General features: G+C 42.0%; 1 protein-coding gene across 1 annotated transcript in view; it reads right to left on the bottom strand.

Moving 5' to 3' along the window:
* Positions 1-1,260: 1,260 nt before the first annotated feature.
* LOC114266945 (F-box protein At5g07610) overlaps positions 1,261-13,887 on the bottom strand; it is a 54,618-nt gene continuing 41,991 nt past the window's right edge. The window contains exon 4 of the mRNA XM_082884070.1: positions 1,261-1,305. Coding sequence (XP_082740196.1) covers positions 1,298-1,305 — 8 coding nt within the window. The 3' untranslated portion in view covers positions 1,261-1,297. The remainder of the gene's footprint in view (positions 1,306-13,887) is intronic.

Below are 13,887 nucleotides of genomic sequence, written 5' to 3' on the forward strand. Positions count from 1 at the left end.
TTGCTAATGTCTTAGTTATTGCTCATACTATGTTTAGCATATCTCTACTAGGCGTTGGCTCACCCTATATGGGACATTATTTTCAGGTTCAGGTAGCATGCCACCTCCAAGGACATAGCTTGGATGATGATGAGAGTTGAAGACTCTTTTTGATTATTTTATTTGTATTACATGTATATCAAGCCAAGGGCTTATTTTGTATAGAGTTAGTACTCTTATTTTGTGTAACCAAGTGTTGACTTGGAAAGCTGTAAGCCTATAGGGCATTCGCTTTTGTTGTTAACATGTAATACTGTTGTAAAATTAACTCCGATGAATAGAAATGGTTGGTTTCTTTTATATCAATGCATGTCAAAAGTGATGGATTTTATGTATTATTTTGAGGGCGTTACAATAGTCATGAAATATTACCTTTTTGGTGCAGATAAACGAAAAACAAGGGACGACTGTTCTTGGAGAGGTAGACGACTGTTCTACAAGCACCGATTTGCTGCGATCAAGAGGTGGACGACTGTTCTTCTCTGTCGCCAGAGAGGAGAGGAGAAGAGGAGAGAAGAGTCTGAGAAGCGAGAGTGTTTAGGGCAGCAGAGATAATGAGTATATATAATGGCAGTTTCATAAATAATGAAGTTTGGGAAGGGCATTTATGTCATTTAAGGCCCCCACCCCTAGCTGCGTGCTTAAGTCGAAATCCTTAAGCACCCCATCACCAACTTTTGACATAAGTTAAAAAATAGCTTCATTTAAGCTATAAGTTGGTCACTTAAGCTATACCAAATAGAATATTTTAGCTTAAATTAATCTAAAAGTTGAAATAAGCAGTTTATAAGCCCTACCAAACAGGGCCTATGACACATGTGATGCCACAACAGTGAGAGCAAAAAATTGTAAGATGTCTTAATGTTTGTAGCATTACTCTACGAAAAAAACAGAAATGAAAGTAGGAGCTGAATGAGTGAAATTCACTAGTCTAAGAGCTATCCAAGAAGAGGACTACTGAATCGCAAGGAAGGCAATTGAATGTTCTACACCTCTAATGAGAGATATGATAATATTCTCCTTAAAAGAAAAAAGCAGGAATTAAAATAAAGGTCAAAATATATAATGTTAAATAACACCAAGGACAAAATCGTACATTTGAGCGCGAATATAAATACTGAAGCCTGCCAGATAATTTATGCAGTTATATCCAAGTAGCACCACCATGAAACTAGTTTGGCAAATCTACTATGAATGGAGATCTGATCTGGACCATAAGATGGTAACCCCAACCTCTAAACCCTTGTTCCTTGGGATATCATTCATCTGTAAATAATAAGAAGAATAATTATTATAAAAAAATAGGTAGATAAGAGAGAGAAGGCATTATGAAAAGCTAAACAAGTAGAGATTTCCAGTGGTAGAAAACAAAAAAGCATAATGCAGAATCCATACAAGTAGATAGCATTTGGAAAATTCAAAAATGTCTTTCCTCTCACTCTTTGTTTTTGTTTTGTATTTGGGATCATGAAGTAGGACCAAATGTTAGATCTATACAATAAATAAAATCATCATCATTGAATAGAGAACAAGTAACCATTGAAATTTTATCTTTTATTTTTCAAATTTTGGGACACCATAACTGTGAGGGAAGTTACAGATAGAATTGAAATAAACATCCAAGTCTAGAAACAAAGTTCTACAAACAATTAAATCAAACCTAGTACATCGAAACTATTCACCGATTTGTAGTCCGATGTTTCTTCAAATAAGTCATAAATACACAAGAACTTCTGATAATTAGCAATCTATTTTGACCTGCAAAAACAATAAATTCAAGGCACTTTCGAGTGTACTTCTCTCATTGCAGTATTGAAGATGCAACAGATAAATGCTAAAATCATTTTATCATTTGAGACAGAAAAAACAACAATCAAAGCATGAATGAAGATTATAAACTTCCATAACAATCACCTATATGATATGCAATTTCAAGGGAGTAGTTCTTGCTAAATACGTCATGGCCTACAATTGCCAAGGCAGGTGAACATTTAACAGTCAGAGGGTCGAAAGGTTTAGGTGGACTTGGACTTGGTGGAGTACAAGCACCTCACAGGGAACTGACCTTGTGAAAAAGAGTTGCCCTGTGAAACTTAGGCACACCAAAGTCTCTGGCACACTCAGTGTGACTCTAGGTCCTGGAGCTTGGAGGCTAGAGATAGATTGGTGACCGTAAATATCAGACAATCACACAACGTCAAGGTCTATTAACAATTGAGGAATTTGTATTGTTTTATAATATCCCGCTTCACAACGCAAGGTATTTGTGATAACCCTACCCCGTATTTTGCTAAATGGACATCATGCATATGTTACTTGCTTCCGCTTGGGCCCCTTGATTAAAAATATTTTGTACATTGTATGAGACCGTAGGTAATCAAGTGATTGCTGGCAGTTATGATCCAAATTTTTAGGAGCGAGTTTGAGTCAAGACAGTATTACCTTTTTTTACAAAGCTACTTTCTTACAAATGCTTTTCCTACAATTCATAGTTTCAACATATATCTTGGAAGTAACTATATTCCTATGGCATTATCACTTACCTCACTAAAATTCCTCATAAAACATTACTTACTGCGTTTTCTCAATTCTTCACGGAGGCAATTGTAATGTGCCACACAAGTAAATTAAATTTACACCTCACTTACAATAAATTCGTAAATCTTATAGCACATGCATCAGCTCTCTCACACGAAACATGGTCCTATGACCCACTTCTATTTCTTCTTTTATTCTTTTTAATAATAACGGCCTTTATCTTCTTCACTTTTGATGGGAGGTATACCTCCTTTTGCAACATTCTAGATCATTCAATTCAAATTACCTCAACTATTCATTTATTATTTTTCCTCCATAATGATGATTCTTCTACTGCTCCTCTCCATCAAGTGAAACATTCTCTATATCTATCAAAGGAAGGAAACGTATATATACATTTTCAAGTAAACCACATATATCATCAGCAATAAAGGATTGGTAAGGAAATTCACCAAAGTTGATGTTTTGTTGTATTGTATTCCTTAGTTCACCCTTTTCCAACAAGAATACACTCCACTGGAAACAAAAATTGAAATATGAAGGCCAAGACATCATCTAAAACCAAGCAAGAACAAGGAAGATGAAAGAAATCGACAAGAAAAATCTTAAAGAAAGGCCCATAATGATACTGAAGTAGGTGAATAATCTCGCCCAAACCCCTTTTCTCTCCTCCCTGGCATTCAAAACTAGCTACACCACTTCAGGTCTACAAATACAAAAGAAAGAAGCATTCAAGAAAACTAACCTCCCATATTCAAGTCGTATCGGAACCTTCCGGCCTTTAAAAGTGTTAATTAGAAAATGCTAATATCCTAATGAATGCACGTTGAACAAAGGGGACATCAAAATAAGAAATACTAAAAAGGTCCTCGGCTGTACAGAGTAAGCAACTCAATGAATTATTAGTAAATATTAAAGCTATACATGGTTGAATATATACACAAATATATATATATATATATATGAAGTGAAGTGGTTACAAAATGGATAGGTCCAGAATTTTTACCTGCGTAAAATCATTCAAAACAACCAGGCAGCGTGAGTAAGGAAAGAAGAAACATCCATCATCAATCAAATTCATGTTTTCTTGCAGTATGTAAAATACATTGAACTGATTGGTTTTCAGATTATAGCTGACTATCAATCTGGGAATAGCAATGAAGATAACTTCTGAAGATGGATGTAAAGCATAAGGCATGAGCAGCAGAGAAAGGCGATAGCAGTCTAAAATCCTACCGTGATGAAGCCAAACCAAGTCATCAATGCAGATGCTATGCTTCAAAATCCACTGATGGTCATGGTCAAGTGACCAAACAAGTATTGCATTGTCAACATGATTAGAGAAATAGAAGCAATCTTTGGACATCCTAATGAATCCAACACCAAGAGCCTTGCCCTTGTTCGGGAGCTTCACAACTCGGGGATTCAAATTATCGGCATTGAGATCAAAACACAAGAGGTACTTAGCATAAGATAACATGTACAACACCCCATCCAAATAAACAGACTTGCAAAGCCACTTGAAACCATAAACCTCAGGTTCCGGCTGGAGTGGAACCGGATGGTTGACGCACTTGCCGGTAACTAAGGAGAAAACATCCAGCTCCGACGGATGAGTTACAGAGGCCGTGCTAGCAGAGCTAGCAAACCGAACTATTTTATAATTATTATTCGTATTATTCGGTGGGGACTCAACAGGATTAAAAGCAAGTACAACATATATGGGATCTAGATGATTAGGGTTCACGAGAATAGCCACACATTGTTTTGTGGCGAGGTTACACGCATAGTACTGTGAAGGAACAGAGGAGGAAGGAATAGAGGAGCGGTGAAGAATTAAGAGCAAACCGTTGCAGCAGTTGAGAACGTCCCTGCCAGTAGGTTGAAAGGGTAATAGCTTAGAATACGACTCCACAAATTGCCCTCTCTCCCGCAGGGTTCTTCGACAATCTGACGGGGCATATTCCATACGGTAATCAGAGAATGGATGAAGGGGAATTGTCACGCCCTCAAAATAATAACATTAAACCCATCAATATAGACATACATTTATATACAAAAGATCCACATTCTTCAATTCATCAGAGTACTTCATTACAAAAGTATTACATGTTAACAACAAAAGCAAATGCCCTACGGGCTTACAACTTTCCAAGTTAACACTTGGTTACAAAAGAGAGTACTAACTCAATTACATATTAAGCCCTTGGCTTGAATTTACATGTAATACATCAAAAGAAATAAGACAACAAAAGTGTGTCCGCCTCTAGCCTCCCAAGCTATGTCCTTGGAGGTGGCATGCTACCTGTACCTGAAAATGATGTTCCCATATAGGGTGAGCCACAGCCCAGCAGAGATATACTAAACCAACTATGAACAATGACTAAAAGATTAGTAATTGATAACACTGATACATCCACATATATCACGTCACAATTTCATAACATACGAGTCTATGTCACTTCTCATTTTCCATCTTTACTTAATAGATAAGCATATTAGCTATATCAACACCTCAACAGATAAGCATATTACACATCAACAGATAAGCATATTAGCTGTATCCACACTTCACTAGACAAGCATATGAGCTGTATCTAAACTTCTCAAAGATAAGCCTATGAGCTGTATCTTCACTTCTCTAGACAAGCATATGAGTTGTATCTACGGAGTTCATCCCCCATCTCCTCCCAACACTATTCGGTTTAGAGGTACATCCCCCATCTTCCCCTAAACCGCGGAGTACATCCCCCATCACCTCCTCTATACACAATGCATATAAACTCAAAGGTTCTATACACAATCAATCAATACATAAAATTAATGTATTCAACCCACCGTCATACTCTATGACACATTCAATCGATTAGTTTTAGTTTGCCTAATCATCATGCATTGTCTACAACAATCAAGACTATCCTCCTCCGATAGCCCAAAGCAGTTATTTCTAAACAGAAAGTAAGTGCACAAAATGGATATTAAATCAACATTTCAATTAGGTGAGCGATAAATGATCCAACTACACCCTTTAATCCCTTCCCTTTCCAATTTCCAACAATTAATTATACAAATTAATCAATCAATGTAATTAGGGCGTTTTCCATAATTAACATTTCAACCCTACACGGTTTCATTTTCATCAACGTTTCAACATTTACTTCATTCATTCATGCTAAACATGCATTTAGGTTATATATAATTAAAACTCTAACTTTTGTAAACTTACACAAAGGCCCACACTCTCTCAAAATTACCCAACAACCCCCAACATATCGAAATGCCAAAATTTAAAGACAAAACTCATAAAGAGGAGTAGGATATCCCTACCTCAAAAGATGACTCCAACCAAGAAGGTGAAGAAGACGAAAATGCTCCAACCCACGAATTTCTCGGATCAAAAGATAGCCATTGACGATCAACAACTTATTTGTAAAGGCCAAAGGTGAGGAAATCACTCCTACTAGATCAAACCCTAGAGAGAAGTTAAGGTTTTAGAGAGAGGAGCTCTCAAAATGGGTTTTAGAAAAAGTAGGAGAGAGAAAGGAAAGTAAAAAGTGATTTAAGTGGATAACTCATATACGCATGACCCGCTCGAGCGGATAACACAACGCTCGAGCGCCAAGAAAAAAATCTGGACACGCTCGAGCGCAATAAGGTCCGCTCGAGCGCCAAGACACAAGAATAAAGCACTTCCGCTCGAGCGCGAAAACCAGTCCGCTCGAGCGTAGATTTTCCCCTCCCAGAACTTATACCCAGAAGGTACTACCCGCTCGAGCGCTACCGCTCGAGCGTAAACAAACCCGCTCGAGCATAAAAATCACATCTGCAGAAGTTTTGCAGGAACACGAAATACTGGAGGTGTGCAATCCCCGCTCGAGCGCAAGAAGACCCACTCGAGCGGATCGCCTAAAAACTGGACAACAAGGAATTGAAACCAAGGCCTAACCAACCTGTAACAACCCTGCTCAAAACATCCTAAAACTCAATCAAGTGGAATTAAAGGACGACAACAAGAGAGATACCAGTACCAACTTCACGGAACCGAGTCCGGAATACAATAGAACAGGAAAGGGACAACCGGGATCGCTATAACCTCCCCCTTAAAGAATTTCGTCCCCGAAATTAAACACAAGTTTTTCGAAAACAGGTTTTCTCCACTCTCAACAATATTACAACATAATATTAAACAACCCGACCCATTACCGGTCAATTCCATCTCTTTTCAAGAGGTATTTTACAACATATATTACAAGTGCATTATCAACATGCAATTTTCTTCGATTTCCAACCATTTCCAACATACATGGTTCACAGTTCATATCATAATCAATATACATGATACAACTCCAATTCTATAATATAGCCAACATATGCAATATCATAATTAACTCCCATATCAAGGTAAGTTCTACAACATACTTCCATTAAACCAAAACATTACCAATGTTTTACAACTTAAGACATATATAAAGCTCTTAAGTCCAACAACATTACAAAATTTAAATACAAGATTACTCATCAATAAACAAGTCCGGATATTTCTCGCGGACCTCCAACTCACGTTCCCAAGTGGCTTCCTCCACTCCGTGATGTTTCTACAAAACCTTTACCAAAGGGATGGTTTTGCCACGCAGGACTTGATCTCGCATATCCAAGACCCGAACCGGTCTCTCCTCATACGAGGCATCCTCATCTACCTCCAAGTCGGTCCAATTCAACACATGGGACGGATCCGGCTCATACTTCCAAAGCATACTAACATGAAAGACGTCATGAACTCCTGACAATTGCGGTGGCAAAGCCAAACGATAGGCAACCTCGCCAATCCTCTCAAGGATCTCAAAAGGACCAATAAATCGAGGGGATAACTTCCCACTCTTGCCAAATCTCATCAAACCTCGCCTAGGTGATATTTTCAAGAAGACATGATCCCCTACCTCGAACGCCAAAGGCCTCCTCCTACGGTCGGCATAACTCTTTTGGCGACTTTGGGCTGTAACAAGCCTCCTACGGATAAGCTCAACTTTCTCCGTCGTCTCCCTAACCAACTCCGGACCCAACAAAGGTGCATCACCCACCTCAGCCCAACAAACTGGAGACCTACACGGTCGGCCGTACAAGGCCTCAAACGGTGCCATACCGATACTAGACTGAAAGCTGTTGTTGTAGGCAAACTCCACCAATGGCAAGTGCCTCTCCCACGTCCCACTAAAGTCAAGGACACAACCTCGAAGCATATCCTCAAGGATTTGAATAGTACGCTCGGACTGCCCGTCAGTCTGAGGATGATAGGCCGTACAAAAGGTCAACCTAGTGCCCAAGGCACTCTGCAAACTCTGCCACAACCTAGCAGTAAAACGAGGATCTCTATCTGAGACGATCGTCACTGGGACCCCGTGCAATCTCACTATGTCCCGAATATACAAGTCGCCGAGATGATCTACAGAATCTCTCACATGCATGGGAATGAAGTGCGCCGACTTAGTCAACCAGTCTACAACCACCCAAATAGCATCACTACCCCGCTGAGTCCTCGGAAGACCTATAACGAAGTCCATAGTGACATGCTCCCACTTCCACTCGGCAATAGACAAGGGTTGCAACAAACCCGCTGGCCTCTGATGCTCGGCATTCACTTGCTGGCAAGTAAGGCACTTAGACATGAAAGCTGCCACATCTCTCTTCATACCCCGCCACCAAAACTGGTGACCCAAATCCCGATACATCTTAGTGCCTCCCGGATGCACCGCAAGGCGTGAATGATGGAACTCTCGGAGTACTTCCCCTCAGCAAGACTCTGGCACAAACAAACGGTTACGGTATCTCACACTCAGGTAGGGATACACCGTCAAACCCTTCTCAACTTTCCCACTGGAGATCTTCTCTCGGAAGGACTCTACCTCAAGGTCACCTCTCTGTGCCTCTAACACTCTAGTCACAAGTGTAGGCTGCGCAACAACAAAAAACAAGGTCGCAGTCTCAACAGATTCGCCCAGAAGCAAATCAAACTCACCAAGCGCACCCAACATCTCCCATTCCCGGATGGCTATACAAGCTATATCACTAATGGATTTCCTACTAAGGGCATCGGCCACAACATTGGCCTTTCCCGGGTGATAGTGCAACTCAAAATCATAGTCCTCCATGAACTCCATCCATCTCCTCTGCCTCAAATTCAAGTCTCTCTGTGTAAACAGATACCTCAAACTCTTGTGGTCCGAGAACACCTCGAACCTCTCACCATAAAGGTAGTGCCTCCAAATCTTCAAGGCAAAAATCACTGCTGCTAACTCTAGGTCTTGTGTAGGGTAATTCTTCTCGTGAATTTTCAACTGACGTGAGCTAAAAGCTACCACTTTCCCCTCTTGCATCAACACACAACCCAAACCCTCTCGTGAGGCATCACAATAAACCGCATAACCCAGCCCTCTCTCCGGAATAATCAAAACCGGAGCGGTGGTCAATCTCACCTTCAACTCTTGGAACGACTTTTCACAAGTCTCACTCCATACAAACTTGACCCCTTTCCGCGTCAATCTAGTCAACGGCGAAGCTAGCCTGGAGAAATCCTTCACAAACCGACGGTAATACCCAGCTAATTCCAGAAAACTGCGGATCTCAAACACACTCTTAGGCTGTGCCCAATCTTGCACTGCCTCTACCTTGGATGTATCAACAGACACCCCTTCCCCGGATACCACATAGCCTAAGAATTTCACCTCTCTTAGCCAGAACTCACACTTCCCAAACTTGGCATACAGCCTATGGGCTCTAAGCAACTCAACCACCACTCTCAAGTGTTCCTCGTGCTCCTCCTCTGAAGGCGAGTAAATTAGGATGTCGTCTACGAAAACGACTACAAAACGGTCTAAAAATTCCCGGAAGATCCGGTTCATCAAGTCCATAAAGACTGTCGGTGCATTGGTAAGCCCGAATGGCATCACCAGAAACTCATAATGGCCATACCGCGTACGAAATGCCGTCTTCGGAATATCCTCCTCCCTGACCCTCAACTGATGGTAACCCAATCTCAAGTCTATCTTAGAGAAACAACGGGAACCCTTCAGCTGGTCAAACAGATCATCTATACGGGGCATAGGGTACTTATTCTTGACCGTAGCCTGATTCAACTTCCGGTAGTCTATACATAATCTCAAGGCACCATCTTTCTTTTTAGCAAAGAGGGCCGGTGCTCCCCATGGCGAAACACTAGGGCGAACAAAACCCTTATCTAGCAATTCCTGGAGCTGAACTTTCAACTCAACCAACTCTGCTGGAGCAAAACGATAAGGTGCCATAGAAATCGGCGCTGTGCTGGGCACTAAATCAGTGGAGAACTCAATCTCTCGATGAGGTGGCAAACTAACGAGATCCTCGGGAAAGACATCCGAATACTCACAAACCACCCTCGGCAAAACAATCTGGGTCTCATCACACTCACCACTCTCAAAGCTAGCAAGTAGACCACTAAGCTCTCCCCGCCCTCGCGGATCATACCCCGGTGGCAAAACACTACCTACCCGGTCTCCCAAGAAGTGGAACCACTCCCCGCTCAAGGTACATAGCATGACCCTCTAGCGGTAGCAATCGATAACAGCCCGGTATGACGATAGCCAGTCCATACCCAAAATAACATCAAAACCCTTCATGGGCATGACAACAAAAGGAAAAGGAAGCCTATGGTCGACGACCTCTATATCACATCCCCTAACACCTTGTTTCAAGATCAACTCACCACCAATAGGCGATACCACACATATAGGAGATGCTAACTATGCTAACTCCAATTCCAAAACAGATGCAAATACGGCAGATACAAAAGAATAAGATGCACCCGTGTCAATCAACACACTAGCAACCGAGTTGCAAAACAGAAAAGTACCTCTCACTACTGATGGAGCCGGTACTAGATCCTACGCGGTAACAGCATACACGCGCCCCGTAGGCCCCTGATCTACTTGCTCACCCCTCGGAGCATACGACTGCTGCACTGACTGGGACGACGAAGCCCCCGGATTGGCCCTCGAGGCCTGCACAGACTGAGGTGGCTGAAATCCTTGCGTCTGCCTAGAACCAGACCCTCCCGAAGTGGCACTCAACTGCGGGCAAAACCTCTTCAGGTGCCCGGGCTGACCACACTGATAGCAAGACAAGGACTGGCACCTGCCCTGACTCTGGCCCTGAGGTCTAGCTGATGAAGAAGCAGCTCGCTGACCCCCTCCCTTTTGCGGGCAAACCGAAACTTTGTGACCCAGCTGGCCACACTTGTAACAGGTGAAATCCCCCTGACTACCTCTCCCGGAGCCTGCACTCGGCACTGGAAAGGTCGACCTAGCCAAACCACCCTGAGACTGCGGAGGGTTAGGACCCCTCTGTCTCCTGCCGTCACCCTAACCATCTTGGCTCCTCTTGGAGCCTCTCTGCCCCTCATCCTCCTCCTGTAGCATGAGCTCCATGTGAGCTGCAGCATCCACCCGACGTCTATACTCTCGGATGAAAGATCCACCAACCCTCAACTTGAGGCCCCGCCTCAACTTCCGCTCAAACTCAAAGCAACGGCGTTCCTCGGACACCACCAGTTCAGGTGGCAACCTGGACAGACTAGTAAAAGTAGCCTCAAACTTGGCCACTGACAAGCTCTACTGTTTAAGCTGGCAAAACTGCTCCCTCAGCTTCTCCCTTGCAGCTGAAGATAAAAATTTCTCCTGGAAAGCATTCACGAACGCCTCCCATGTACCACCAACACTGCCCTTCTCGTACTTCCACCATTGACCCGCATCTCCCTTCAGTTGGAAGGATGCCAAGGTCACCTTTAAAGTCCCGTCCTCGATGCCAAGCATCTCGAACATCTTCTTCATTTGTTCCAACCACTCGTCATCCTTAAGTGGCTCTTTCGGATCCCCAACAAACTCGTCCGGGTTAGACCGGAAGAATTCTCTCTTCAAGAAAGAAGGCCCTGCCTCAGCAACCTGATTCTCAGCTCTGAGAATACCCAAAGCTCCCGCTATCTCTCGGGCCAAGGCGCCCATAGCCTGCTGACCCGCTGGCTCAGCCACGTTGGCATGACCAACTCCCTCCTGCACTGCCGGAACGTCATTCGGTACAGGTACCTCCTGCCTACCATGCCTGCCACGCCTACCACGTCCTCGTCCTGACATCCTAATAAAGGTAACCAAGACTATTAGCACATTCACAAATGTGCCGAAGCTATAACACTCGCGTCCTAATGCATGGACAACTGTAATTCACTCCACGTAAGCACATAAACACATAAGCACTTAAGAATTTCATTTCTGGATAATGATAGTCCCAAGGCGTTACTAGAGCTTCGGTTAGAAACAGCATTGATCAAGTGCCTTTCCAACAAGACTCACAGAAACCCAAGGATCCAATCAACATTCTAGAAATTAAATCCTATACCCACATAGTCACATAAACATGTTATCAATTAAGCACGTAGCATATGACACTACATCTAAGTCTCTATCAAGCGAGACAAACCCATTGTGATCCTAATCACTTCCCCCATACCCAAAGTATTCGAACCCGGTACGCTCTGATACCAAGTTGTCACGCCCTCAAAATAATAACATTAAACCCATCAATATAGGCATACATTTATATACAAAAGATCCACATTCTTCAATTCATCAGAGTACTTCATTACAAAAGTATTACATGTTAACAACAAAAGCAAATGCCCTACGGGCTTACAGCTTTCCAAGTTAACACTTGGTTACAAAAGAGAGTACTAACTCAATTACATATTAAGCCCTTGGCTTGAATTTACATGTAATACATCAAAAGAAATAAGACAACAAAAGTGTGTCCGCCTCTAGCCTCCCAAGCTATGTCCTTGGAGGTGGCATGCTACCTGTACCTGAAAATGATATTCCCATATAGGGTGAGCCACAGCCCAGAAGAGATATACTAAACCAACTATGAACAATGACTAAAAGATTAACAATTGATAGATGGCCAATACTAATACATCCACATATATCACGTCACAATTTCATAACATACGAGTCTATGTCACTTCTTATTTTTCATCTTTACTTAATTGATAAGCATATTACACATCAACAGATAAGCATATTAGCTGTATCCACACTTCACTAGACAAGCATATGAGCTGTATCTAAACTTCTCAAAGATAAGCCTATGAGCTGTATCTTCACTTCTCTAGACAAGCATATGAGCTGTATCTACGGAGTTCATCCCCCATCTCCTCCCAACACTATCCGGTTTAGAGGTACATCCCCCATCTTCCCCTAAACCGCGGAGTACATCCCCCATCTCCTCCTCTATACACAATGCATATAAACTCAAAGGTTCTATACACAATCAATCAATACATAAAATTAATGTATTCAACCCACCGTCATACTCTATGACACATTCAATCGATTAGTTTTAGTTTGCCTAATCATCATGCATTGTCTACAACAATCAAGACTATCCTCCTCCGATAGCCCAAAGCAGTTATTTCTAAACAGAAAGTAAGTGCACAAAATGGATATTAAATCAACATTTCAATTAGGTGAGCGATAAATGATCCAACTATACCCTTTAATCCCTTCCCTTTCCAATTTCCAACAATTAATTATACAAATTAATCAATCAATGTAATTAGGGCATTTTCCATAATTAACATTTCAACCCTACACGGTTTCATTTTCATTAACGTTTCAACATTTACTTCATTCATTCATGCCAAACATGCATTTAGGTTTTATATAATTAAAACCCTAACTTTTGTAAACTTACACAAAGGCCCAAACTCTCTCAAAATTACCCAACAACCCCCAACATATCGAAATGCCAAAATTTAAAGACAAAACTCATAGAGAGGAGTAGGATATCCCTACCTCAAAAGATGACTCCAACCAAGAAAGTGAAGAAGACGAAAATGCTCCAACCCACGAATTTCTCGGATCAAAAGATAGCCCTCGACGATCAACAACTTATTTGTAAAGGCCAAAGGTGAGGAAATCACTCATACTAGATCAAACCCTAGAGAGAAGTTAAGGTTTTAGAGAGAGGAGCTCTCAAAATGGGTTTTAGAAAAAGTAGGAGAGAGAAAGGAAAGTAAAAAGTGATTTAAAATCACCCAGCGGATAACTCATATACGCATGACCCGCTCGAGCGGATAACACAACGCTCGAGCGCCAAGAACAAAATCTGGACACGCTCGAGCGCAATAAGGTCTGCTCGAGCGCCAAGACACAAGAATAAAGCACTTCTGCTCGAGCGCGAAAACCAGTCCGCTCGAGCGTAGATTTCCCCCTCCCAGAACTTATACCCAGA

The sequence above is a fragment of the Camellia sinensis genome, chromosome 8 (assembly GCF_055761805.1).
Source record: "Camellia sinensis isolate YWXY chromosome 8, ASM5576180v1, whole genome shotgun sequence".
Classification (NCBI taxonomy): domain Eukaryota; kingdom Viridiplantae; phylum Streptophyta; class Magnoliopsida; order Ericales; family Theaceae; genus Camellia; species Camellia sinensis.